Source organism: Coccinella septempunctata, chromosome 8 (genome assembly GCF_907165205.1).
Source record: "Coccinella septempunctata chromosome 8, icCocSept1.1, whole genome shotgun sequence".
Lineage (NCBI taxonomy): Eukaryota > Metazoa > Arthropoda > Insecta > Coleoptera > Coccinellidae > Coccinella > Coccinella septempunctata.
This window is the reverse complement of record NC_058196.1, coordinates 31,770,298-31,797,103: the sequence shown is the minus strand read 5'-3', so window position 1 is coordinate 31,797,103 and position 26,806 is coordinate 31,770,298. Positions and strand designations below refer to the sequence as shown.

Below are 26,806 nucleotides of genomic sequence, written 5' to 3'. Positions count from 1 at the left end.
TTATATTTAACAGCCAGTCGATGTATAGATAAACTTTATATCGGTTGGGAAACTTTCGAAATTGTCGGCATTGAATGCCGTAAATATTACGGTGATTACTTTGGTTATCGAAATCGGAAATGAATTGCCTTGCTTCATTGAAATATTCATGCCACTCGCACAACTGAAGAGTTGAAAATTCATTGTATACATGAGATAGAAATTTATTATCTCTGCGTCTATCGAAAGTATACAAACGTTGTCCAAGAATCAAACATTTCCCTGAAGCACTTATAACGAAAGAAAAATGCCGCGTCTTACGATCAGCTAGAAGCATCAAAAGGGAATGGGCCCAGATTCCCAGATCCTCCATTTATTTCAACAGTGTATCGGACATGGCGAATAAGACATCGCAGCAGCCTAAGGGGAACAAATTACAAGCCACACTGAGCGCATACAAATTATACACCGAACCTTCCAGGCTTTAGCAGTCCAGGGCAGTACAACTCGTGGTAATTTAGGAGCCATCGATCGGAATTCCTTTTTCCCACGTTCCTCTCCTAATGAATGTCTTCCATATCGGGAATTAGATGAAATTCCTGTATTGGAGAAGAAGGAACGTAAATTGGGGCTGGATCACTTGGGAAATATCCATAATCTAATATCCAAAGATTATAGAGTTAGGTTAGGTTAGGTTAGGTTTAATTCTGAAGACTCTAGAATGCACTGCAGGGTCTCACCCAAACTGTCACCCCCATCTGGGTCCCTACATAAACCAAAACATAAAATCCCATTAAAATAGTCTCAGATTATCAAAAAACAAGCACTCAAACAAAATTTCATCAAAACTGGACAGACCCTGTAAGAATAGCACAGTGACAAACGCAGCAGAGTTATAAAGAAGATAGGTATGGTACCTTGCCTTCATTCAGTGTGGCCTGAAAACATTTCCATCCCTATAAATTCGAAGAGAACCCACATAATAAATGAAGTAGATACAATATTTCCTCCGAAGTCAAACCAGGTACATATTACGGATCCACCCCAAAATAACTTGCTTGAAATGATGGAACGTTTCCCCAACGTTGAAACTTTAATCATTACAAGTGGTTCATCGTCAAGAGAGCAATCCTTCAGACATTTCCTGGAAGTTTGCTACTTATCCCACCACTTAACAACAGAGCACAAGGGCTGAGTAATGCAACTGCATAATTTGAGCCGAAGGAAATGCCCAGCCATACCACAACCTCCAAGCTACAATGAACATTGGAAGGTTCAACGAAAAACCCCTTATAATTATGAACACATAAAACTACACAAGTACAGAAATCCAAGACAGTTGTCTGGAACATTCAATCAACAAAGTTGTCCTCCCATCCATCTTGAATTCTTTCAGTTCGTTATTCTTTCTACTTATTATACGATAGCAAAGTAAAATACATTAAACAAGTAATTCTCCCAAAACTTCCGACATAACAATGGAACACGATCGGCATAATGAAAAAGAAAGCAAATAGATTTTATGACGTGGCAACTGGCAATAACAAAGAGAACTTTTTCTAGTTTGGAAGCCAAAAACGACAGTTACAGAAAAATTCAACCTATTCGGAATATGATTGAAGAGGAACAGCACAGTACTGTAAGAAAGGTTCGTTCATATTCGGTTTCGATAATTTAGGAATGCACCGATTGTGAAGGGTAAAATTATAAATAAATCATTCATTGGTTTTGGTTGAGATTTATTAAGAAACAAGCATTTATATTAGGCAAAGGCTCGTATAGTTTTACAATGTTTTTTCAACAAAATCAACTTGTGCACCTCGCTGACACGATTAGCTACTAACCACAGTTTACAGAGATCTGTAATCTGTGCTACTGACTTACGTGACAATTTTGACATTAATGACATTGAAAACTTCTTCTCCTCCAACCATAGAGAACAGTTTTTATTCTTCTTAGGGATTTAACGACTGCATTGTAGTTTACAATGCATAAACAGCCCTTATTGTATTTATAATCTTTACTAATTATTCTAAATGCTTTTGCTGGTCCAAACAAACCGACCCTAATGCTGAAAGGAAAACGACGAAGCTTTCAGCGTTAAAACAACAAAGCTCTGCCTGGACTCGCATAACTAATTCGACCCCTTTAAACTTCCAACGAGAAAGGTTACATTTTCCGACGGTTTTTCACGAGTCCGCCGTCTCGTATACGAATCAACAGCTCGCGTTCCATTGTTCACACCTGAATATTAATTACGAAAAACTGACAAATTAAAATGGCGGATATCACCCTGTATGCGTCATCGCATATCGATCAGCGAGCGGTGGAACCACCGGTTCGTGATCATTTATAATTTGTGTCGGGGTAACACGCAAATTTTCCCGGTTCAAACGGCAAATAAACGGTTAATCTAGCGTAAATTAAAACTGGAACGTGGGTGACTGTTCGAATCTGGCCGACATCGATCTTGTGGCAGAGATTCTAGCGCGCTAGTAACGAAATGCTCTATTTTTCTGTTGAAAACAAGCCTCACCTTCAAATACACCCTGTATACAAACAAAAAACTGTTCTTCTGACGCAGTCAAGTGAAAAGGATGGCTTTTGTCGTTGTCCGGTCGTGAATGTTTGGTTGCCGGACTCGGTTTTCTCAGGCGTTTTTGTCCCAGTTGCTAGCAACGCCTTGCGGACAGGAAAAAACTCTTCGTCTGTCAATCATCATAATAATTTCATTGTAGGCCGCGTTTCCTATTAAAAACAAACTAATCCTCTGTAACATCGCAAAACCTTCACCAACCAATTAGTTAGTATGTCCTTATGTATTGATCTTTTTTTTAATTTCCTTGATCTCAGGGATTCCCTTGAATTTCCGCGATTCCTTCATTCCACAGCCAGGGTTACTCCATAGTGACGCAATTCTCCATTTTCCGTTTGTTTAGATAACGAAACGGGATAAAAAGAGATTTCATTCGATCTCCCTGATGGCCGGAAGCCAGTAATTCGAAAAGTGGCTTCTTGAGCCCATTCATTTCGCGAAAAGAAAGTTAATTCAATTATAATAACGTCGAAAGAAACGTACTCGGACTGGATTCATCCAATAAATGAAACTAGAGGGCCAGGAGATCCACCGAAAAGGTGGATCTCCCTCACGGGACGATTCAAGAACCAAAATGGAATTAATTTCATAAATACTGAGGCCAAAAACACCACCCGTCGCTCTATGAGTCGAACCGTTACTACCCACCCTTGTCTGTGATCGTTAACAACCTCACATTTGTCCAACCATTTCGTAATGACGTCACTTACATGTTACCTATGGTCACTGAGGGGCAAACAAGCCGTCCATGACTTTTATGGTTGCGAAACTTCAAATTATACCAGTCAATATTGTCAAAAACAGTGAGTATCTATCATACCGCACTTTCATATCACCATTGAAGGATAAATAATGTTCACTGAAGGAAATTTTCTCAGAAAATTGATGAGGCTTTATGAAAACCATTCGAAATCACAAAAATATGAACCTAACCGACTCTCTCTATGGTTCTCAGTGGTCCTGTCAAAGTCAGCTGATCCGAAATGTCCCATTTGTGATTGTGAGAAACGTCAGGCGGCTGTTTTTTCTGTGATCGTGGACCTTACCCGACGAAGGGGAGATATCCAGGCTATATTCCTACCAAAAAAAAGAAGGAAAACAACCCACAAGACCGTCATTTCCATATGGAAAATCCCGATCGTTCATTTCTGGACGGAACAGGGCCTAATATTCTCTTTTACGACCGTAAAGCTCAATGAACAAGACAAACCACCAACGTTTCAATTTCGTCGTCTGTGCGGACACGGTGATAAAATTTGCATGAAAAATCTGAGCCATGAAGTTTTTTCCGACCGCGTTCAGTCGCTGAACCCTTCAAGGGTTCAACGCAGCAGTCAGGATGCTACGGAAGTCTTATTGAAACTATTGAACGAATCGTGAAAATTCCCACTGAGAGACGTCCGAACAGAATCCTTCAACTAGCACTGCCCCCGAGGCTGTTAAAATTTAATTGAAAGGCTTCGCGTAGACATAAGATTGCTTCCTTGGAGAAATTCAGCATTGGAAGTGTCTAGACTCCTCAAATTATTCAACACTAAACGGGAAAAGATGTTTTATATCTCGCAATTTCCAGTTCAACAAGGTACGGGTTGAAGATGAGATTCACGACGTTTTCTCATTTTTTAATTTCTACTACGTGGGCAGAGATTCCTCGATTCGTCCATTTCTACGTGTATAAACGTTTTCGTAATAGCTTCCACTGTTAGAGGCGAATTATGGCCGTATGCACTGTTTCATTAAACCTAAATTCATTTGATAGAAATTCGTCGTTTAAGAATTTAATCTAGGTTTAATCCAACGGTGCTTGTGGTCATCAAAAACTGATGATAACGAAATCAGCGTATCTAGAACATGCTTCGTATCTAATAACTAGGCGGATCTATCTAATAGGAGGATCTACCTAGAAAGCATATCAATTTACTAGGCGAATCTACCTGATAAGTAAGTCTACCTATTAAAGGAATCTACTTCTTCTACCTGACGCACCTAGCTAGCAGGCGCATCTGAGTACAAAGCGTCTCTACTTACAAGGTGAATCTACGTACCTAGTGGGCGAATCTACCTACTAGACGAATCTACCTGCTAGGCGAATACTGATACAGAAATAATCTACCTACTGAGCGGATTTACCTCCAAGGCTAATCGAGTCATCTACTACATCAACTTACTAGGCGAATCTACGCAAATCTACCTGGTAAGTAGATCTACCTTCTTAAAAGAATCTACCTGATAAGCGAATCTTCTACGTGGCGCACATAGCAAGCAAGCGGATCTGACTTCAAAGCGTATCTACTTAATAGGCGAATTTACACACCAAGTAGACGAATCTTACTACTAGACGAATTTACCTGCTAGACTAATCTAGCTACTAGGCCGATTTACCACTAGGACTAATCTACCCATCTACCACATCTACTTACTAGGCGAATCTACCCACTACGCAAATGCACCTAATAGACGAATCAACCTCATGGATGGATCTTCCTAATGGATTTATCAACTCGCTAGGCTAATGTTGTATTACCTGCTGGGCTAATTTACCTACTAAACGAATCGACCTAACAAGCAAATTCACCAACAAGGCTGAGCTACCTAACAGATGTATTTACCTAATGGACGAATCTTCCCACACTACGTATCTACCTATTAGGCGACTCTACCTAACAGACTTATCAACTTTATGGGCGAATCTTTCCTACAAGGCGTATCCACTCACTAAGCGAATGTATCCACTAGGGCACTAGGCTAATCTACCTAATAAGCCGCTTATTAGACCGAATTACTAGGCGAATCTACATAATATGCAGCTTATTAGGTAGATTGCTCTAGTGGATACATTCGCTTAGTGTGAGAGAATACGCTTTGCACCGAGTAGACTTACTAGCCGAATCTACCTACTAGGCCAATGTACCTAATAGGCAAATTTACCTCATAGGCTCAGATTAGGCTAAGCTACCTAATAAGCCGCTTATTAGGTAGATTCGCCTAGTAATTCGGTCTAATAAGCGGCTTATTAGGTAGATTAGCCTAGTAATTCGGTAATTAGTAGCCGAATCTACCTACTAAGCCAATGTACCTAATAGGCAAATTTACCTCATAGGCTCAGATTAGGCTAAGCTACCTAATAAGCCGCTTATTAGGTAGATTCGCCTAGTAATTCGGTCTAATAAGCGGCTTATTAGGTAGATTAGCCTAGTAATTCGGTAATTAGTAGCCGAATCTACCTACTAAGCCAATGTACCTAATAGGCAAATTTACCTCATAGGCTCAGATTAGGCTAAGCTACCTAATAAGCCGCTTATTAGGTAGATTCGCCTAGTAATTCGGTCTAATAAGCGGCTTATTAGGTAGATTGCTCTAGTGGATACATTCGCTTAGTGTGAGAGAATACGCTTTGCACCAAGTAGACTTACTAGCCGAATCTACCTACTAGGCCAATGTACCTAATAGGCAAATTTACCTCATAGGCTCAGATTAGGCTAAGCTACCTAATAAGCCGCTTATTAGGTAGATTCGCCTAGTAATTCGGTAATTAGTAGCCGAATCTACCTACTAAGCCAATGTTCCTAAAAGGCAAATTTTTTTCTATGAGGTAAATTTGCCTATTAGGTACAATGTTCCTAAAAGGCAAATTTTTTTTCTATGAGGTAAATTTGCCTATTAGGTACATTGGCTTAGTAGGTATATTCGGCTACTAATTACCGAATTACTAGGCGAATCTACCAAATAAGCGGCTTATTAGGTAGATTAGGCTAGTGGATACATTCGCTTAGTGAAAGGATACGCCTTGCAGTAAGTAGACTTACTAGGCGAATCTACCTACTAGGCGAATCTACCTAGTAGGAGAATCTACTACTAGACCAATGTACCTAAATAGGCGAATTTACCTCATAGGCGAATCAACTTCATAGGCTGATATAGCTATTACAGAGGAGAATATAGCACGTTTAATCCTACATTGTATTTCATAGACTTAAGATCTTTAAGAAATTAATGCAATGGTGTGTTATCTCATCTTTTTTGAACTTTATGCCTTCATAATAACTTCAATTCGCAGCGGTCGAATCGATCGTAATTTCATAATCCGCGTAAACTCCCAGACCACTCGTTCGTACTGTATTCAATCGGGCAATTGCGTCCGCCCTAATTTCACGACCAATTCCGACAATAATTGGTTTGCGTCCACGTTACCCCCCGGCTGTCACGAATTCAATTCGACCGATCGTATTCAATCACGTGAGATTTACGATGATCCATTGATAACGAATCAACGAAACAAGCGTGTAAAGATCTCGGAAAACTGTCGAAACATCGGGGATAAAGTTCCAAGCTTCAAGCAATGAGGAGATGAAAATAGCATGCTTCATTCCAACGATCGAAGGTGTTCCACCAAGTTTTCAACCATTGCTTCGTACTCAATCTAAAAGTAGGTTACAATCGACAGTGGGAAACAGTAAAACTGGTGGTGGAACACCCTCTACTTACACCTCTACCACGTTGAGTACTTACGGCGAGTCTACCGATCTACACCCTACCTTGGGAGTTGGGCGAGTGCGGCCTGAGCGACGCCATACTGGGTTGTCGACTGGGACCTCTCATGCTCGTTTTCGAACCCCTTCTTTCTCCGTGCAGGAGCTTGTTCTCCCTCAGCAGCGACACGTTCATCAGCCTAGGATTGGGGGTGTTGAAGATGGTCCTGTTCTCTCGCCACCTCGCCCTGAAACATTGAAAAATAACGAGGCTCAAGAGACGCCCTGTATACCTCAATCTAACGTACGAATAACGAAATTTTTTTAACTAAAATTCTAATATTTCCGCTGCGTTTTAATCCGGAAAATATGATAATGAACCGAGTGAAACGAGCTGAAACATAGCGTCCATACGAATTGCGTTCATATATCCGATTGTTTCATTATACATAATGGAATGTTATACTATCCCTTGTTGTACCAATTTAATGCCACATAAAGGAATACGCGAGCATTGTTCTGGAAAATACAGATCCCCAACCTCGACAGAACGAACACGAACGTGGAAATACGATCGGCATTAAGAGCTTCTCGAAGGATTCAGCTGACTAGATGGCGAACCTCCTTATTTTCATCGCCAAATCTGTTTCTTCGGATATGGGCGCTTGGAATCACTCCAAATAATAGCATTGATTATTATAGATTATATTTCACTATTAGTTATAGGCCTAGATTCTTATTTGGGAGCCGATTCGCCTTAAGAACCGTAACGAAATCAATTTCATGAATACCGAGGCCAAAAACAGTACTCTTCGCTCTATGACTCGATCAGATATGATCCACCGCGCTCTGTGATTGGCGCTAACTTCATTGCCGTAAAACTGACAGATGACACATGTCATCTGTCAGAAATGACAGATGACACATGTCATCTGTCAAGAATGACAGATGACACATGTCATTGAACTCTATGAGAACTCTATGTTCCATAGAGTTCAAAGGAAATTGTTCACAATATCCGCTACATAATAAAAGTCACAGAAGAAGTTTCCTCATTTCGTCAACAGAACTTTCCAACTTTCTTGCCCCCGTCGTAAAAGGGAAATTGCGTGCAGGCTTCCTAACGCAAAAACTAAAAACACCGTCATTTCGAATATTATCCGCAATTATTACGGGTTCGTATGACACGCACCGACCACCATATATTTATCGATTACCAGCTCCGCGAAAAACTCAGATATCAGTCCCTACCGATAATGGAGCGGGCTTTAAGAATCGATCGAAAATGTTTCCAGTTAATGATATCTATTACGTATTCATTTCGATATTTTGTGATGGGTTTCACATTTGGAAGGGAAGCATTGTGTTTAGCGGTCGCAACAGGAGTTACCTGGGTTATGACCATTATTGTTATGGTTGACGATATCGATTATCGATCTGCCCATAGATAGGCTCGTGAATATTCAATTTACCATATTCTATGAGCGATCGTGGCCTTCACAACCATTCGACAGTTATCTACAGAGGTTTAGGTGGAACATTCTTCTACCCGGCGATAGGTGGCGCGCCCATCTGTTCATATCTCGATGGGGCCTATCCATTTTTAAGAATATTCCCTCACAATTTCTAGCCCAAGATAGGAGATCTTAACAACAAATAACGAAGTTCATAATTCTTCTACATTTAATCAGAGCCGATATATTCCATCGAATTGACTCTCCACGATTGCTGCGACCACTCACAATCGCCTTTATGGTCCATAAATCCAGCGATAAGTTATATTATATGAACCCAGCGGCCAATAAAATAGCAATTGGATTAATGGGCCAATTTAGGCCGGATGGACTTCGAGATTCCCGTTAATTATGGCGCTGCGGCCGTATTTGATTAAGCGCGATCAAAACCGAACCAATGGGGGATTCTCCCCAATTTGGATTATCACAGCACAAGCAAGTTTAAACTGAATAATTTTCATTCATCAATTTTTCAGATGCACCGATGAAACTGTTCGAAATCATTCTTCAAATATGAGGTTTTAAAATTTAAATCGCTTCGTTTCGATTTGGCAACTGCGCCTACTAGAAAATTAAAAGAACAATGGCTTGTTCATTAAATAACAGCTGTTGAAAAGCGCGTACTCACTGGCAAGCCTCAACAGAAACCGACCATAAGAATCCCATTCGTCGCAGACTTTATGAACAGCCATCTTCGTCTATCTCATCAAGATAGTGTATTTGTTGTCCTTTATTATCAACGGATATTTCGGTCGATGTTGCCAACTTGTGCAATAGAAACGAAACGCTTCAAATTTTAAATTCGACCTCAAACGTCCCTCGTTTTTCTACCGTCATGCGACTTACCTGCTGAACAGTCGAAGGACGACGCAGATCGTGATGAACATAAAAAACATGGCGACCAGGATCCCTATCATGGCGGGATCGACGTATTTTCCCGGGTGGGTAGAGGTCTGCACCGGCACTGCAAAAAATAAGGGGCATTCTTGAAAGGTCGGAATGAAGAAAGAACGATGATGCCGCTGTTATTCCCCGTGCGTTAAAGTCGTATATCGTAGGATCGGAATTGAAAAAGGGGATCCCTATGCCGACTATGCCGCGTTCCATATAAATCGTTATGACAGATATGCGCAATAAATATGCTAATGTTTACGGTAGACTTTCCTGGTTGTTGCGTTTTCAAGATAAATATTTGTGGTGCCCTTGTGTGTTAGGCAGGTGATTCAAAATAGAATTATTCTCGTATAGGTGGCTCCCATTCTTATTCCAATTCGGAATTCTCCAAAAACAGTTTTTAAACATTTTAAAATCATCGATAGGTTTTCTACCCATGTTCAGATCGTATTTTATTTCATTCGTGGGATAACCCAGAGCCATCTCTATAACAACTATAAGTCATTTGAACTACTATAAGCAGGAACTACGGCTCATTGTAACTAACTGTTATTTGAACTACTAGCAGAAAACCTACCAGCTCGACAAATAATCAAGATTCAAAAAACCAGAGACTGTAACATCGGCAACGTCTAACCTTTCGGCCTCTTTCCTTCCAAGTAGGCTATGGATACATACGTTGGAATCCCGCCGACGGAACAACCGACGAATGATTAACAAGACGATTCGTCGGTCGCAAAAGAGACAGTTACGTATTCCTCCCCAGGCCATCTATCCCGAGGAGGAATAATGTAACTCACAGCCTCAGATCTTCGTAGAATAAAGGAGCTTGGAATAAATACGCGGTATCTGGATGAAATTTAATTTAGCCGCTTGAGGGATAACTGTATACAATCCGGATGAGCGAGATGAGAGCACTACCTAACATAAAATTTCATTCTCACGCCGAGAAGAATGATTAGATTGGAATCATCCTGTACTCGTTCCAACAAAAAATATGAGATAATACCAATAAAGGCTATCTGGCCTTAGGGTCTATGAGTGTTGGGACAATATAAACATCGTAAAGCACTTATTGGATCACCTGTCATCAAATCCTAGTTCCCACAAGTAACCCTTTTTGGTAGATCCACCTCTAAGGGTCGATTGCCCTCAACAGTTTCATTAATACCGAAGTCAAAACACTACATTCTTCGCTCTATGAATAGAATCAGCGCCACGTTAACCTGCTTTTGTAAGAAACGTCATTGTTTAGATTTGCTATTAGTAAACGTCAAAAATCCCAATTTTCTCGGGCTTTACTTGGCTTTTACTCCTTAGCACGCCTTTCTTTCGTCTCCCCAAGGGCTTTCACGCCATGATTCGAACTACTACCAGGAGGAGAAGAACAGGACGGGGCTGGTTTAACCTGAGGTTGCAAGTTGCCCACGAAATCAGAGTATATACCGACTAGTTCAAATGAAATACTCCAAACTCCTCTTCGTGCCAAACCTGAAGCGAAATGTGTAAAACGAGCCGATGCCATAGATTCCTAAGCGAAATCTAGACGTTATTTGTTCCTACCTACGGTCGCAGGTGTACCCGTTACGTCACCGAGGAAATGCGAGAGGAATGTCTTCAATAATACGCCATCCGTCGGTCCAAATTGAATCCCTATAGCATCCGATCTGGATCACCTTTCAATCTGCCGTAGGTTAGAGCTTGTTTTCTACGCGCATCTATGTGGCCTTGGAAATAGTATCCGGTCGCGGTTCGACCACACAATTTGGCGACGATACCAGGACGAACGGGAAGAGGACTGACTTGATGTTTTCGAAATAAAAGCTCATTATGAATTTTTTCTCAGTCTATCGTGTATAAATAGCAAAAACTCTGAATATCATTGGAGCTGCAATCCCAAAACCTAAAAACTTCCCTTTTAATCAAGAATGATCACGCCTGGAGGGGATTGAATCGGATATCGTTTCAAACTGGGTGACGCTCTGTGTTACTGGATAGTACTCAGTAGCGCTTGCCAGTATTGAATAAGAGTCCATCAATCCCAAACGTTCTTCATCGGAGAAGAAGCTGTGTTGCTCTGACGAGGTCAAATGAGACCGAAACCACGGTCAGCATCTGCTTCTCTTCGATGGAGCGTACTTCATTTAGGGCCCTGAAGATGGCAAATTGGCTAGTTCAATTCAGATCGTAACATTTGTTGATATTCATATCAGCATCTGAATTAATCCTTCTTATTCCCTTTTAATCCTCTAATACGGTAGAGTCCAGAGCAAAAAACGCCTGAGGATGCCTCCAAATTCTCATTTTTTTAGCGGTCGTTCTTTATCCATCTATGCACGAGAGCGTATCCCCAAATGCCAGTTCGTGCGGCTGACAGCTGTCCAAGATAAGCGCGTCATTTGAAAGGAAAGGAAATAAGGGAAACGCTGAAACACAACCCCTAATTTGGACGATAGCCAACTCGGTTTTAATGAACGTTCATTCCATATTTGGACGGAAAAGTTTCCGCGATATGGAGTGACTCCGTCGTGGTTTTGGTAATTTCAACATCTCATCCGCCATCTAAATGAGAAAAATGTTGGATGGGTATAAGAGGAAGATGTCATCTGTTATTTATTCTTCGACTGTAAGATTTGCATTTTGGCGATGTGAATATTTCAAGTGGACACTGAATTTCATGAGTTCAAAAATCTACCAGAGACCAATATTGTAGTATTAGATGCGGTGTGAGCTGAAGAACCAAGCCTTAACTCGTCATCTGATCAACTCTATCTACTAACCGAACCTCTTGAGAACTGGTAAAATTCTCGCGCATATTGCAAGCGCAAGCGGACAGAGGGAGCATGGAAACATTCGGATTCATGGCGTCACTCCGGAATTTTACACTTACAGGCTGTGGTAAACAAAAATCACCCTCCTAGTGACAATCTACAAGTATTTTACGTTGACACCCTCCTCAAAACATCTCCCAGCCAATTAAAACTTGCCACACACTCGAAATCTCTCGAAATAAGGCCTCTCGACTCACTTCCGGTGGGTTAGCAGCAGACGGAGATAATCAAAACGCAATTTTCCTCCCCTATTAGACAACGCCGCAGCCGAAATTGCTCGGGGATGATTTACGACCGCCCGTTTCTAATATGGGGCACATTTTCCGACTTACCTTCGCATTCCACCTTGCCGTCCGACTTGAGCACGGCTATCTTCTCGAAACGACAGATGCAGACGCCGTCCCTGCATTCCGTTTGCGGCGTGACCGTCTCGCACTGTTCGTTGAAGAAACAGGACTCGTTCACGCGTACGGCTGAAAAAAAAAAGTTATTTTTTTGTAGGAAATTTTTTTGCTGGAGCTGTATGATGCTCATCCACCTAATGAGCGTTGAATTTCGAGGAGAAATAATGTAACGGAACTAGATTGAGTGAGATAAGGAGGGACTACAACGTTTTAGTGGTCAGTTCAAAAAGGGGAAATGAATATCTCACGTCAGAAACCACTAATTTATATGGGGTTTTCATTATTATTCAATTCAGTCAGTTTGTCAGCTCGGAAAGTCAGAAATTTTTTGATTCGTTTAAAGGAAACAAAAATAAAAAAAATTTTTTCATTGACGAACAAATATTCATTCATGTTATTAACTTTCCGAGGTAAACTTATCTCTTCTATGAATTTCCACATGAAAAAATTTCTAGAAAAGTCTAGCCATTGGCTACAATTCGTATCCTGGTGAAATTGAAAAAAGACATACGTCAAGAGCTGCCATTTTTTCTACTGAAGTGGAAATTATTGTAATTTTAATTCCAATTTTTGACGTAGACTACTGATTACCACAAGAGTTCTTCTTTAACAATATGTATAACATTTAGATCTACGGTGATTTTGCTGGGGAATGAGTGTTGAGAGGTTGACCTTCGAAAAAATCCCAAAACGAAGGGGTCAGTCAAAAAAATGTCAAGAATTTAGAAAAAATCACTCCTGGCGCCACCTCTGGTGTGTAAAACTTCCCTCCACCGGCGTTTTATCGCAAATGGCACGAAACCCTAAGCACACGGCCGAGCGAATAGGCGGGAAAATTGGTCTCCTCAACAACAAAGGCAAACGTCGGTTGAACTTTTTCCACGAACTGGGGCTAGGAATGCGACACAACAGGTCAATAATTCTATGCGGTGGCACCTGTCGATATTAACCCTCCACGAGGTGGCGCTTTTAACCGTAAACTTCGGAAAGTTTGGTAATTTCAGCATGCATTCCGGTGTCGTTGGTATTAAGTTTTTCGCGTTTTCCCATTTAGGCCTGTTTTGGTTCGCTTTTAGGATGGTTCCAGAACGGTTCAAAACAGTCGCACATTTATTTATTCAGCGTAAGCTCGCGCGTAGCATGTGTGTGGCTTCCCATAGCATTGCTGTTCCACTACTTTGAACCGATTCGGAACCGCCTAAAGTGCGAACCAAAACAAAGCCTTTGTCTCGAGTTTTTAAGCACGGGTAAAGAGGGTATGTATGACGTGCAATCGAAGGAAACGAGGTCGTCTAGATCCCCCTTCAAATTTCTTCCACGCCGAGTATAAACGGCGGTTAGATCGATTTTCGATGAAACACAAGCACCGGTTAATTATATCGGACTGAAGTCTATCACAATTATTTGACTCTGTCGTCTTGTCGTGCCACTAATAGAATATTGGAGCTATAATGAACGTTTAGGAGATTCCCAATGAAAGAATACACGTGTATTATACGTATATAGTTAAATGTTATAAGTTATAACCTAAATTCAACCATACGTTGATTTAACGTATAATCAACTCGTTAGTGGAAAGACTTGTACTTATCGTGCTTCCTCAACGTTTATTAAGTAAGAAGTGAGGAAAGTTACATCAACGTTGAAAAGAAACCATTCAACAAGACGTTACTATAACTACCAATAAAAAAGCTTCTCTTCTTGGCCCAAAACAAACCTTCAGAGGGTTCCCAATGTATTTCAAGATGGTGGGGACGTTGGTTAGAGGTTACTTCTTGAATAATAACCTAAATTCGTTGATTTAACGTATAATCAACTCGTTAGTGGACGCACGTGTACTTATCGTGCTTTTCCAACGTTTATTCAGTAAGAACTAAGAAACGTTACATCAACGTTGAAAAAGAAACCATTCAACAACACGTTTCTATAACCAACAATAAAAAAAAGCTTTTCTTCTTCGCTCAAAATAAACGTTTAGGGAGTTCCCAATGTATTTTCAGGTGGTAGGGACGTTGATTAGAGGTTACTCCTCGAATATTATAACCTAAATTCAACCATACGTTGATTTAACGTATAATCAACTCGTAAGTGGAGCCACGTGTACTTATCGTGCTTTTCAAACGTTTATTCAGTAAGAACTAAGGAACGTTGTATCAACGTTGAAAAAGAAACCATTCCATAACACACGTTAATGTAACCACCAATAAAATAAGTTTTTCTTCTTGGCTCAAAATAAACGTTTAGGGGGTTCCTAATGTTTTTTAAGGTGGTAGGAACGTTGATTAGAGGTTACTTCTTGAGTATTATAACCTTAATTCAACCATACGTTGATTTAACGTATAATCCACTCGTTAGTGAAAAGACCTGTACTTATCGTACTTGTCCAACGTTTATTCAGTAGGATGAGGAACGTTTCATCAACGTTGAAAAAGAAACCATTCAAAAACACGTTACTGTAACCACCAATAGAAAAGCTTTTCTTCTTGGCTCAAAATAAACGTTTAGGGCGTCCCCAATGTTTTTAAGGTGGTAGGAACATTGATAAGAGGTTACTTCTTGAATATTATAACCTAAATTCAACCATACGTTGATTTAACGTATAATCAACGTATATAATTCAACTCGTAACGTGCTCTCTTCGAAGGTACATTCAGGAAGAAGTGAGAAACGTTGCTTAAACGTTGAAAAATATACCATTCAACAACACGTTACCATCATCACTAATATTCATTGTGTTTTATCCGTGAATTTAAGAATATTTCTATGCCCACGACAAGCTGCTTGGAAACTGCTAGGATTCAGTGGCGGCGTAAACCAGATAACATTAAATGAGGAGAAAATAACGAGAAATCATCCAACTTCATCCCCGGAGCTCTACGGAGAAAGTTTCGAGAAATTAAGATCGGCATAAGTAGAACTGTGTCCTTACATCTCTATCCCACCTCCTTCTTGCTAATAAAGAGCTTTCATCTCATGCCCCTTCACCCCTTCCAAATAATTTACCGCCTTATTTCCTCCTCGCCGACTGATAAGAAAGTGGCAAAAGCTGTTACGGAAAATGGGGTAGCCAAGGGCTTCCCGAACATTTCCGCGATAACCTAATGGCTTTGTATCGACATTGGTGGACCCATTCTGCCAATGAAAATGTCGATTCTTCGCCAATCTACCTTTCGAAGGGTTGACGAAGAATGTTCAACCAGCAAGTGCATAGAAGCTGCCATCTTTTCTTTTACAGTTAAGGAAGTGCATTGAGTTGAGTCTCATTTCCGCCTAGATGGCGCTAGGGTATATTTCTACATCCTAGCATCACTGCAAGTTGATGGAAACTAGGAGGGTAGTGAGAATCAGTAAATCTCCGCTGATGCCAGTAGACTTTTTTGCTACTTAGGACGTCAGATTTGACGACATCCTGAGTACTGATTAAGGAGCGCAATAGAACAAGAGAACAAAACTGTATTACTTCGTTTGGCAGGACTTTAAATGAGCGTAACATCACCCCGTCTGAAACAACCCATATTTCGTCGAATGGATGTATATACAATGGCGAAGTAACGTTTCAGCGTCGGATAACTTCAACAATGTCATAATACTCAGGGAGGGCGCAATGTTGATAGCCTGCCTCCCCATTCAATTTTGCTTAATGAGGGGGTTTTATGGGACTACGACATGAAATGCGTTCACCTCCCTTTTTCCTGTAGCGTTTCGAGTTTCAACGAAGGTCTAGAAAAAAGGACAGAAGACATGAGGACATATATTCAGTATGAGTCACGTTTTCAATAGAATTCTTGTTGGAATCTTTAAGAGAGCGTTGAATGGGTTCATTTACCTTCTCCACATTTATCCACCTGATTGGTGACTGGAAATTCTGGACGGCAATAGCACTTGCCCTTGTCGCAGAAAGATCCTTCGAAACTGCACGGTTCTGTTTCGTTGCAGCGGTCTCCGTACTTTCTCTCCTCATCCGCTCCTGAAAAACGGAAAATAGATGAAAAAAAGAAAGGAAAAATGTTCCTAGATGTTCGATCGAATGCGTAACATTTTTTTTTAAATTCCCAATAAGGCTCAGTCAAGAATTCATCATCATTTTGAAGTGAATCTTAGGTCGAGTACGAATTTTCTTCACGTAATAATAATATACTGAGTGGGCCATTCAAAACGAAGTGCTAAACCCTATGACCTATATTTTGAATAAGGTAGATGGGGTAATAGTGATACCTCATATGAAAGGTCTTTCTATTCTGAGTTCAGCGTATTCTTTTTCATTCAAGCCATTCGTTTTCGAATTATTCACATTTAAATTTCAAACGTGGTTTAAGTTGAAGCATGGCAGCGTGTTCTGAGATTGCAGGAGCCGCATTTTACGGAAATCAAGCAGTCGATAGAGAGAGAGCAGAAACGTTCGAATTAAAGGAAGAGACTGAATGGGTCACTGGATTTCTAAAGTTTTTGTTGGAGTTATCGTGTTAATTAGAAAAATCTTCCAACACACAAGGGATATAATTAATAACACAATAAACTCTTAGGCCCGTTTGCACCAATCCTCCTTAAAAGGAGTACTTAACTAAGCCTCGTTTTAAGTTAAGGGACGCTTAATTTTATTCCCAGTTGCACGACTGTGGCTTAACAGAATCTTAAGTAAGGGGCCCTTAAGTTTTTATATCTAGTGATATTTCAGTTTTTTATTTTGGTACAACTTCATCCTAATCCAATAAAGTCATTTCTATAGCTGTATTCGGGTTCGGCTTTTGGACGGTCCGAGAATTGTTCTAGGACTGCGCAAAACTGTTGCGCCCTAGTATAAAATCCTCTGCGCAGTTCTAGAACCATCCTCGGACCGTCCAAAAGCCGAACCCGAATACAGCTATTGGTTGGCCGGTTGCCGACGAGGAGCTAAATGCTCATACCCGTACCGGCGTTGCCACGTCTACCTCTCATACTGAAACTGTCAACTTCGGTACTGAAACTTCAACCAGCTGTCAGATAGATGTCAAAATAAAATTGTGAGGTGTTGTGTAGGCAAAAATAACACATCATTTGGAATATTATTTTACTTTTATTTAAAATACGTACATTGAAATGCATTATTTTTGGTTTTCAATTTGATGGTGGTGTTAATCCTAGTGATTCTTTAGTGTTAAATGTGCGTTATTAATGCCAGTAATGGTAATGAAAGTATTCAATATCTTGGGAAAGTCACACAGTATATTAGCAGGAAGTGAATAATTATGCCATTTTCTCGTTGTGTTGTTGGATGTGGAGGCCGAGGAAACAGTGTTAAGTTTTTTTTTTATTCCGGAAGAAATTTCTGTATTTCAGCATAAGAAGCTTCACTCGAATTACTTGACGAGGAGACAACAAAACTGCTATTATTAGGAGAGCTGACTTATACTAGTTATATTTTTATTTATACTCATTATATTTATGCTGTTTTTCTAACTAGTTCTATTTTGTATCGATTATATTTTTATAGTGTTCCTGGGCAGGAAGACCTGAGTTGTTAACCCTTGGAAACATTGTTTCAATAAAGTTTATTACTACTACTATAGTGTTCCTGTTTTATATATACCTATATTGAATACACCTTTTCAATGAAACAGTGCATCTTTTCAAGAATATTTAATACAACTAAATTACATAATATTACGTATTTACATTTTGAGAAAATATTCATTCCATCTCTTATTACCCGTACAAACGCTGTAGAAATAAAGGCCAGGAACAATGGTCTACTAGACGCATTCCATATGGATCCAGAGTTTCACAATCCTCAAAGCAGTATTTTATTACAGGTTGGTCATTATTCCCTTCTCTAAATATACATCAATTCATCTGTGCTAACCCTTTTGTGAAATATTTTCCTCGAATATTATGTTCCAAATATTTTATAGAGTAACCTAGGTAAAAGGCTAATTATAAAGTATTTGTAGGCTGCTACGCTCTGAATGCTTTCGTACATCTGGCTTATCTTCTGGGAATAAAATCCGCCACTTCTTGATTTGTTTTCAAAATTTCAATAAATTGGGTACTCTTTGTATTCACTGAAAGAAAATTTATAGTTAATTCAGAAATCTTGATATATGATGATGATAGTTATCATATCAAAAGTTTAATATCAACTTACTTTTCATATATCTATTTATCTATTACAGATTGCCAAATATATATTCTTAGAGCTCTAGATGAAGTTAAATACCACTCTTTTATACTTTGAAACAACGAAAATATTCGTCAAGTGAGGAGTTTTACTTGTAATGACGCTTTTGCTTGTCTCCACAATTTTTGTGAGGCTAGAAGGTTGGAGGGGCCTATAATGGTCCAAATCTTTGTTTTGACCAAGAGGGTCTTTCGACCAGGTTCAGTCTTCCAAGTAATGATTCTAATGTTCTTCAGTTGTTCGAGGAACGTTACAGGACCCTTATGTTGTTATATGTAGATATATCAGTTTAATTTAACGTTCCGCTGAAAACTTCTTGTTGTTAATGTTGTTAATCATGTTGTAAGTGATTGCAACCCTGTTATTTGTGTTGCATTGGTCATCTATTCAATACAGATTTTCTGATATAATTATTACCACAATTTCACAAAGAATATTAATGAAAAATGTAAATAATAACCGGTCTCTGATAACAAAATAAAAATAAATAAGACATGTGAAATGAGTTGACAGGCTGTCAGAGATGAACAGTTGAAGTTTTCAAATGTTCTGTGGCTTAAAAAGTAGACGACAGACGTGGCAACGCCGGTACGAGTATGAGCATTTAGCTCCTCGTCGGTTGCCGATGATCGTTGTCATTTCATTAACCTAACTTAATTGTCCTGTCAGTCGGTGTCAAGGATATTATTATAACATTATCAAAGAGTAACAACTTTTTGTTGTTGAATTAGTATTAATATTGATAATGATAATGATTGTCAAATAAAAGTTACCTAAGTTTATATAAGTACAACACTTTCTTTGTAAGGTCTTGTGTAAATTTGTTTCACTAATGTTAAAGAGGAACATGAAGAAAATGTCCTTATTGCCCTTGTTAGTACGAATACGGAGAATTATTGCCAAGCAAGTGGTGTTAATTTACGAAGGGCACTCAACTTCTCAACAGAAGAAAAGAGTTTGTTGCCAACTATAGTATGATTTGTGATACCAAATTGAAAATTAAAAAAGACTGATGGCATTACAATAAAGGCAAAAGAAAAGGCTTGGTATTCAGTAATGAATTCATTCAATTTTCAAAATCCATCAAAAATGGGAAGTTCTGCAGCCAGTTCAACAAATTATTTTAGGTTAGAATCCCGCCCTTAAATACCTAAGTGGTCATTACAGGAACGCTTAAATTTAAGGCTAGCTTTAGCCATTCAAATGTCACTTAACAGTTGGTGCAACATAATTAAAGTTAAGGGTTCATTTTAAGGGACACTTAACACTAAGTGCGTTTGCTGCAAACTAGTCTTAAACTTCCTTATTAGCTCTCAGCTGATACCTCTAAACTTCAAAAACCTCTGAAGTGTATTCGTAGACCTTTAACTTTAGCGAATACTACAGCAGAATAGACCCAGCTTTATAACCTCTATCAGCTGGTTGATTTCATCCATAGAATCTATTTTAGCCATCGATCGGGAGTTTTACTTCCAGCAATACGACATCTAACTACTTCATGACCACCTATAGAGGAAGGTGTATTGTTGGTTGTCGTCCATCGATATTCAGACGGAGCTTACTTCTAACATTTTTAATGAACGACAATAATATATAAGACATTTACAATGAGAATCCTGCCAAATTTTCATCGTTTTTCGTTTCCTTCATTTCCTTTGCGCTCTGAAACCCTTGTCAGCTCAATTTGTCTGGATATTATCCAGTCTTTTTCATTGTGGGCCCATTTCAAGCACCCACTAACCATTTGACCTCTTCTCCTTCCGAATTCCAACCCCTTCGCGAACAATTGGAAAGGGCCCAGCTCAAATCTAACCCTCGTGCACATCGCAGGTGAACCTCCCCCAAATATGCCGAATTGGTTCAGTAGGACACAAAACAACGTGGAGGAGAAAATCCCGCATGATCTCCTAGGCGTCCTACGCGACTGCATTATTAATTTTTTCATCTCGGCATCCTCATTTTCGCCCATTCAACGTATTGACGTAGGATGAGAATGCAGAGAAGTTCTCGGGTCAATCGAGCATTCGCGATGCTTTTTTTACGGGTAGGGGAGTTGCATACACGTTCGGTCCATTTCCTATTTCGCATCGAGAGGGTTTTCCCGATGGAGCTGTAATTGTGGAAGGTTAAGAGAACGTTAGGTTCTCGAGAGTTTCAGAGGCTCTTTACGTTGAACGCCAATGGGGTTGTGTGAAAAGCAGCCTAAAGTGAATTCTGAGCTCCTATCGTTTGGCAGATCGTCAAAGTGAATGACAGCCTGTCCTTCCTCCATATTTCTCAAGCCCATCCACTTCCTCAACCTCAACTCTGAAGGTTTATCTTGCCATCAAATCCGAAATTGCAATTTCACTCACCAACGCGAATACTAATAAGAACAAAATCAAATTTCACGTTGAAAATGGAACATTTTCACGAATTCAGGGTTGAAAAGTTACGAACTCATTAAATCCAGTTAATTAACGGCCAGTGAATTGCTGAAAATTATGTTGGCAGCGGAAGTAATGCCCCTTATAGCTTATAGCGCCATCGTTCCCCATATTTTTTCTCTAATTGGTCCGTTATAACTTCGTTAACGGCGACGGTGAACCCAAAAATGTGGAGAATTCAAAGTTGTGGCTAAATCTCAGCGTTATATTTTCACGGAAATATCAGATAATTAATGCTGATTAGACTCCTGTCAGAGGACACGTCAGGCGTTTTAATATACTGCCAATTGATGAGGTTGCGATTGTTATCGTGGGTGACAACTTGGAGTCCCGGTCATACTATTCTACGCGGGCGAAACGATCAGCCTTAGCGACTGTGTTAAGCGCACCGTTGAGATTCTGAGTTCCTGTTGAGGAATGAGTTCAGAATTCCACTTTTACACAATTCTCGAATGATATCTTCGGAGTTTAGGTATTCATCCACGAATACTCGACAGTATACGGTGTAAATGAAACCGCTTGGGTTCCTATACCATCAAATACCGGAACTGTTAATACGCAACGAGTTAGGCATTAATTAACCTCACTTCCCATGCGCTCATCCATGTTCGAAGTTGGTTTTCGATAACTTAATGCCGCTATAAGCTGGATCGTTACACGAAGTTGGGTGGATATTCACATCGATATTATGTGGGATTAGACAAGATACAGGGAATTATAGCTAATTGCGAAACATACTCTATCCAATTTCCGCCATCTTGTGAATTGATATCGTCCGGATTTACACATCGCAACGAATTTACCCAGTCAATTCAGAAAAAATCGATTAGGTGGCGTTGGAGTCAAACTATAAGATTTTTTCTAAAACGGCTGGTGCGATTTTGTTAAAATTTGGTTTCTGGGTTCAGGTAAGGTTCAAAATGGTTTAGATTCACATGTGGGTCCGTTAGGTGGCGTTCTAGTCGCTCAGAAAGTGGGAAAACAGGTTTAACGTCGATTCCGCGTCAAATTCGTGTACATAAAGGTCTCGCGTTTTTATCTTATTCATCGGCAAACAACCCTTCCACGCAGATTTGATGGAATTGCCATATCCGATTCCATTGATTCGTCGTCGTTTCCGCGGTTAACGGAAACGTTCCGTCGTGTACGTTAATCACTTGTCAGGTTGATTTTTAATCAACCTGATTTCCGCTGTTGGTCCCCGACAAGCGGTTCATCAGCAGAAAAACGTCGCTTTGCGTTGGTTATATGAGAGGCGGGATGGGATCAAATTAGAGCTTTTTCCGATCAATCCAGGCTCTGATAGGGAGGGAAATATTAAAGAAAATCGCTTTTTCCCATGAAAGATTGTTTCTTTATGATATCTCGATTTTCGATCAACGTTCATCCATGGATTTATTTGCCAAATGGAATTGGAAATTGGCCGAAAATAAAACATACGAGGATATATTGAAAAATTCTTAGCCTACTATAGAACCAAACGAAATTTCAATGTCAAAATATTTTATTACTCAACATATTCTCCTCTTAATTGGATACATTTATTACAGCGAACCTGCAACGTCTCTAGACCTTTCAAAAAAAATTTTTCTTCTTGCTCTGCAAACCAGACCTCCACAGCTTTTATAACCTCCTCGTTGGAAGAAACTTCACGGCCTTTTAAACTTTTTTCAGTTGAGGTAAGAGATGATAGTCGGATGGAGCCAAATCTGATGAATAAAGGGAGGTGTTCTAGTAATTCAAAGCCTAAATCACGAATTTTTTGCATGGGCCCCTTTATATTTTTCATTGAAAATCCTTGAGAACCACATATCAGAAAGACTGAAGGAGGCTTGTAGAAGTTAGAGCGATTAAGAAATTGTTTTACAGACACGAATCAGGGCAAATTAAATCTTCCTCCTTCAAATTCGATCATCTCACGATAATAAATTAGGCCGAAAGGAAATCCATCTTTCTGGACCTAAATCGAAAATAATCCATCGAAGAAGATTAGAGTCTTACATCCCTCCATTAATACCCTTCCTTTCAGAAAGGGCTGAACGTGATAGATTTTCGATTAACCTGATAGATTAAGCTATCAAATTTCCCTCTGTTATTATTTCAGCTCGCACACTTCACATGGTGTCTAGAGAAAACGAAACGTAAAGGAATTCTGAGAGTTTTGTACTCTAAAATCCTTTCGAGAATTAAAATTTTGTAGTGTGAAATCGATCTTATGTTCAGTGATTCCTCAAAGGATCGAACAAAAAGATAACAGCCTTCTAGTTCACCAGACTTGTCACCAATTTTCAACTCTTCAAAATCGTTTATTCAACGGAAGAAACCTACGAATTCTTTGCATTTCACTGAATAATTCACCATTTCCAAAGTCGTGAAACATATTCAACTAAAACTGGAAGCATTAATTCCCAGATTCCCACCAAAAAATCGCTCTTTGCAATACAGCGATTCATGCAAAACCTGAATCCGCATCGTACACGAGATTTTACGGGATAGGTTTCGACATTTTAATATTCATACGTGCACGTCCTCACATAAATATTTCCGCTCATCCGGAACACTATAGTCCCCGACTAAACATTTTTTTACGAGCATCAAGTTCAAGTCTACGAATAGACAGACATACACAGCCACCTGCATTAACGTTGCCATGAATTTTTATGAAACTTGAATAATGAGAGTCGCTTTCTCTAATGATCTTCTGCTAAAGCATATACCTGGGGGTACTTTATTTAGAACGAATATACGAAGTCATTAACGTTAAGTCCTGGGGACTTAGTGGGGTGAACTTTGGAAGTTACGGAGTATCAGAAAGAACGGGAAAGAAATTTGTTAACTTCGTACAGTTTAATCCAATGGAATTCCGCTCATATTTCATTTGATTAATGAGAAATGGAGTGTATACGAGGTTAATAATAATGATTAAATGATTAAACTGATGAAGAATTGATGGTATGGTTTAATTCTTCGGCTCTCTGTATAAAAAAAAAATTCTGAATCTGCGAAACAAGTTTCAAATTTTTACTTTTATGTTGGACTGAGGACTACACCTGATTTAACTGCTTGTTTTAGCTCCATTGGGGTTCTCTTTGTCGAGGAGAACCCATACAAAACCATCCAACAGGAAAATGACTAATTAGGGACCGTTATATTCGTAAAAATTTAATCTGTTCAACCATTCATTCGTGCATAAACGAATCTGGTGACGCCGAATGGCATGATGAAGGTTTAAAAGTAATGAAACGCGTTTCCGCAACGGAAATTAGTTCATTCTGTCCCTTATCGTCGGCCATCCTGTGCCGAAGCATGTCATTCATAAAGTGGAATGCGATTCTTTGAATAAAATGCCATCTATGATGTTGTATTGATATCTAGTTAGCCTAGACCAGTTCCATGCATAAAAAAAATATTGCGTTGCCATAGCAACGAACGATAACTCATTAGAAGTGTCAGTGTGAAGTTTGAGGTTAAAGAAGTAAACCAGAGTTACGCAATGAATCAAAAGAGAGAAGATGTCCACCGAAATTGTGAAAATCGAAAAATTGGAGTATCGAGCCATCATCAATACCTGTATTTAAAAGGGTTAAGAGGTAAGCAGATTTACGAGGATATGCTTAATACCCTTGGTGATAAATGTCCTTCGTATGCGACCGTGAAAAATTGGACTGCAAGCTTCAAAAGAGGTAAATTTTCCATTGAAGTGATGGCCGATCGAGAAGGCCAGTTTTTGTGTCAGTCCACGAAAATATCGATGCAGTGCATGACATGATTTTATCAGACCGTCGAATTGGGCTAAAACGGATATCTGAAGCACTGAATATGTCATACGAACGCGTTCATCATATAGTTCACGTCAATTTGGACATGAGAAAAATTGCTGCAAAATGGATCCCCAAATGTTTGAATGTTGACCAAAAGCATGCAAGGGTAGAAGCATAGCGTTCGATCAGTGCTGATTTGAAAACGATGTAGACTTCTTAAACCGAATTGTTACTATGGATGAGACTTGGGTATATTTCTGCGATCCAGAAACAAAGCAACAATCGATGGAATGGCGACACTCTGGTTCTCCAAGACCTAAGAAGTTTCATGGGGGGTTTTCTAATAATTCAAACCCCTCGCATTGTGACCAGTCGTCACAGTTAAACTCCCTGCGGCCTCTTGTCACTTTGCTACGTCCTCCACTTCATCAATTCTTTTGCCAGATAGTCATCCCCAAAAGTGAAGGATCCACTTGTCGTACCAAAACTTAGACAACACAAGAATCGGATTTAATTCTACCCTAAACAACAAACCACCCCCAACGAAAACGTAGACAACCACTCGAATTCTGAATGATACCAACATCTCGCGGAGTGCCACTTTGACGAGAACGCCTCTCTCATCTTTGGAAAAATATGCCACCCTTGTTTCTGCGAAGGTCCTCGAAAACGCTGCCCCCCAAGCGCAATAATTCCCGTTTTTACCGGAAAAGGTGAAGTGAAAGTTAGCGCCGCGGTAACTTCCGTGACAGTTGAAGGACACGGCCCTTCAGTAAGTTTGTCTCGTTAGATACACACACTTGTGCAATAGGCAGATGAGCTTTTCAAATGAATATTCAGGAGGTCTGTAGGGTCGTTAGACCTTGCATTTGAAGTGGGACGAAACGAGGTTGCACGTATGGAATGGAGGAGTTCCCTACATGTTGGCCAACCTAGAAAAAGGTCTAAAAGGTCTACCAACGGGAAATGATTGCTTCCTAACGAAACCTAACGAAAATTCGTCAGGTAACTTAACAAAATCCACCAATAAAGATGATCCCCATCAATTCAGCAGTGTATTTCACGTTTTTCGAGTAACAACGTTTCGTATCCCAACCGTCATCATCAAATCGAACGTTTTCGGAACAAATGTCACTTCCTACATTTCTATATTTGGAAATCGATTTCGAAAGTATAAACCGCAGAATGCGCCACCGCTGTTCGTCTTCGAACAACTTAAAATCGCATTCCTCGTTGCAGGGAAGGGCATGGAAAACAGACTTTCGTCACGCACACTACGGCTACTACGGTAATCCCCGCAAAAAACAATATACCCAGTTGAAATCGTTTCAAATTCACCCTAGCACGCGGAACAACGCGCCTATTTGAATGACCCGCGACTTATCGATCTCGCTGACAGCTCGGACATTGAGTCTTTTGTTTATATTAGTGAGTAGGCGTAATGCACGACTGCACGAAATTGATAAATATTTTTTATTCAACGCGTGACAGTTATGACAGTCATTATTAATGTCATTTTTGACAAGTAAACCATCGAATAACACTCTAGAGTTATTGCCTGGTTCATCTGACAGTTTGAGCATGAGGAAAATGTTTGGGAGGGCGCCAAACTTGCAAAATTGACAAATTGACAAAATTTGACAGTTTCAGCTAGCCGAAACGGTAAAAATGCCCATAGACGTCACAAAAACGAGTTTTTTTTTTAATTATCTCCTCTCCTGGGCTTCAAATCGTTTTCGCACTCATGATGAAAGTTGTAAAGCATAATATTCTCTACA

General features: G+C 39.7%; 1 protein-coding gene and 1 long non-coding RNA gene across 4 annotated transcripts in view; both read right to left on the bottom strand.

The window, feature by feature from the left end:
- LOC123318972 overlaps nucleotides 1-26,806 on the bottom strand; it is a 33,167-nt gene that overhangs the window by 1,745 nt on the left and 4,616 nt on the right. For 2 of the 3 annotated variants that reach the window (XM_044905757.1, XM_044905758.1), the window contains exons 3-6: nucleotides 16,514-16,654; nucleotides 12,616-12,756; nucleotides 9,405-9,522; nucleotides 7,111-7,292 (exon numbers count right to left, since the gene is read on the bottom strand). In XM_044905757.1, the coding sequence (XP_044761692.1) occupies nucleotides 7,111-7,292; nucleotides 9,405-9,522; nucleotides 12,616-12,756; nucleotides 16,514-16,654 (582 nt within the window). Of the gene's footprint in view, nucleotides 1-7,084; nucleotides 7,293-9,404; nucleotides 9,523-12,615; nucleotides 12,757-16,513; nucleotides 16,655-26,806 lie in introns of all 3 variants that reach the window. The other variant, XM_044905759.1, reaches the window with a different exon arrangement.
- Nucleotides 18,289-18,915, bottom strand: LOC123318973. Its single transcript, XR_006538432.1, has 2 exons — nucleotides 18,809-18,915; nucleotides 18,289-18,725 (listed from the first exon to the last, which is right to left on the bottom strand). It is a non-coding gene; the product is annotated as an uncharacterized LOC123318973 (long non-coding RNA).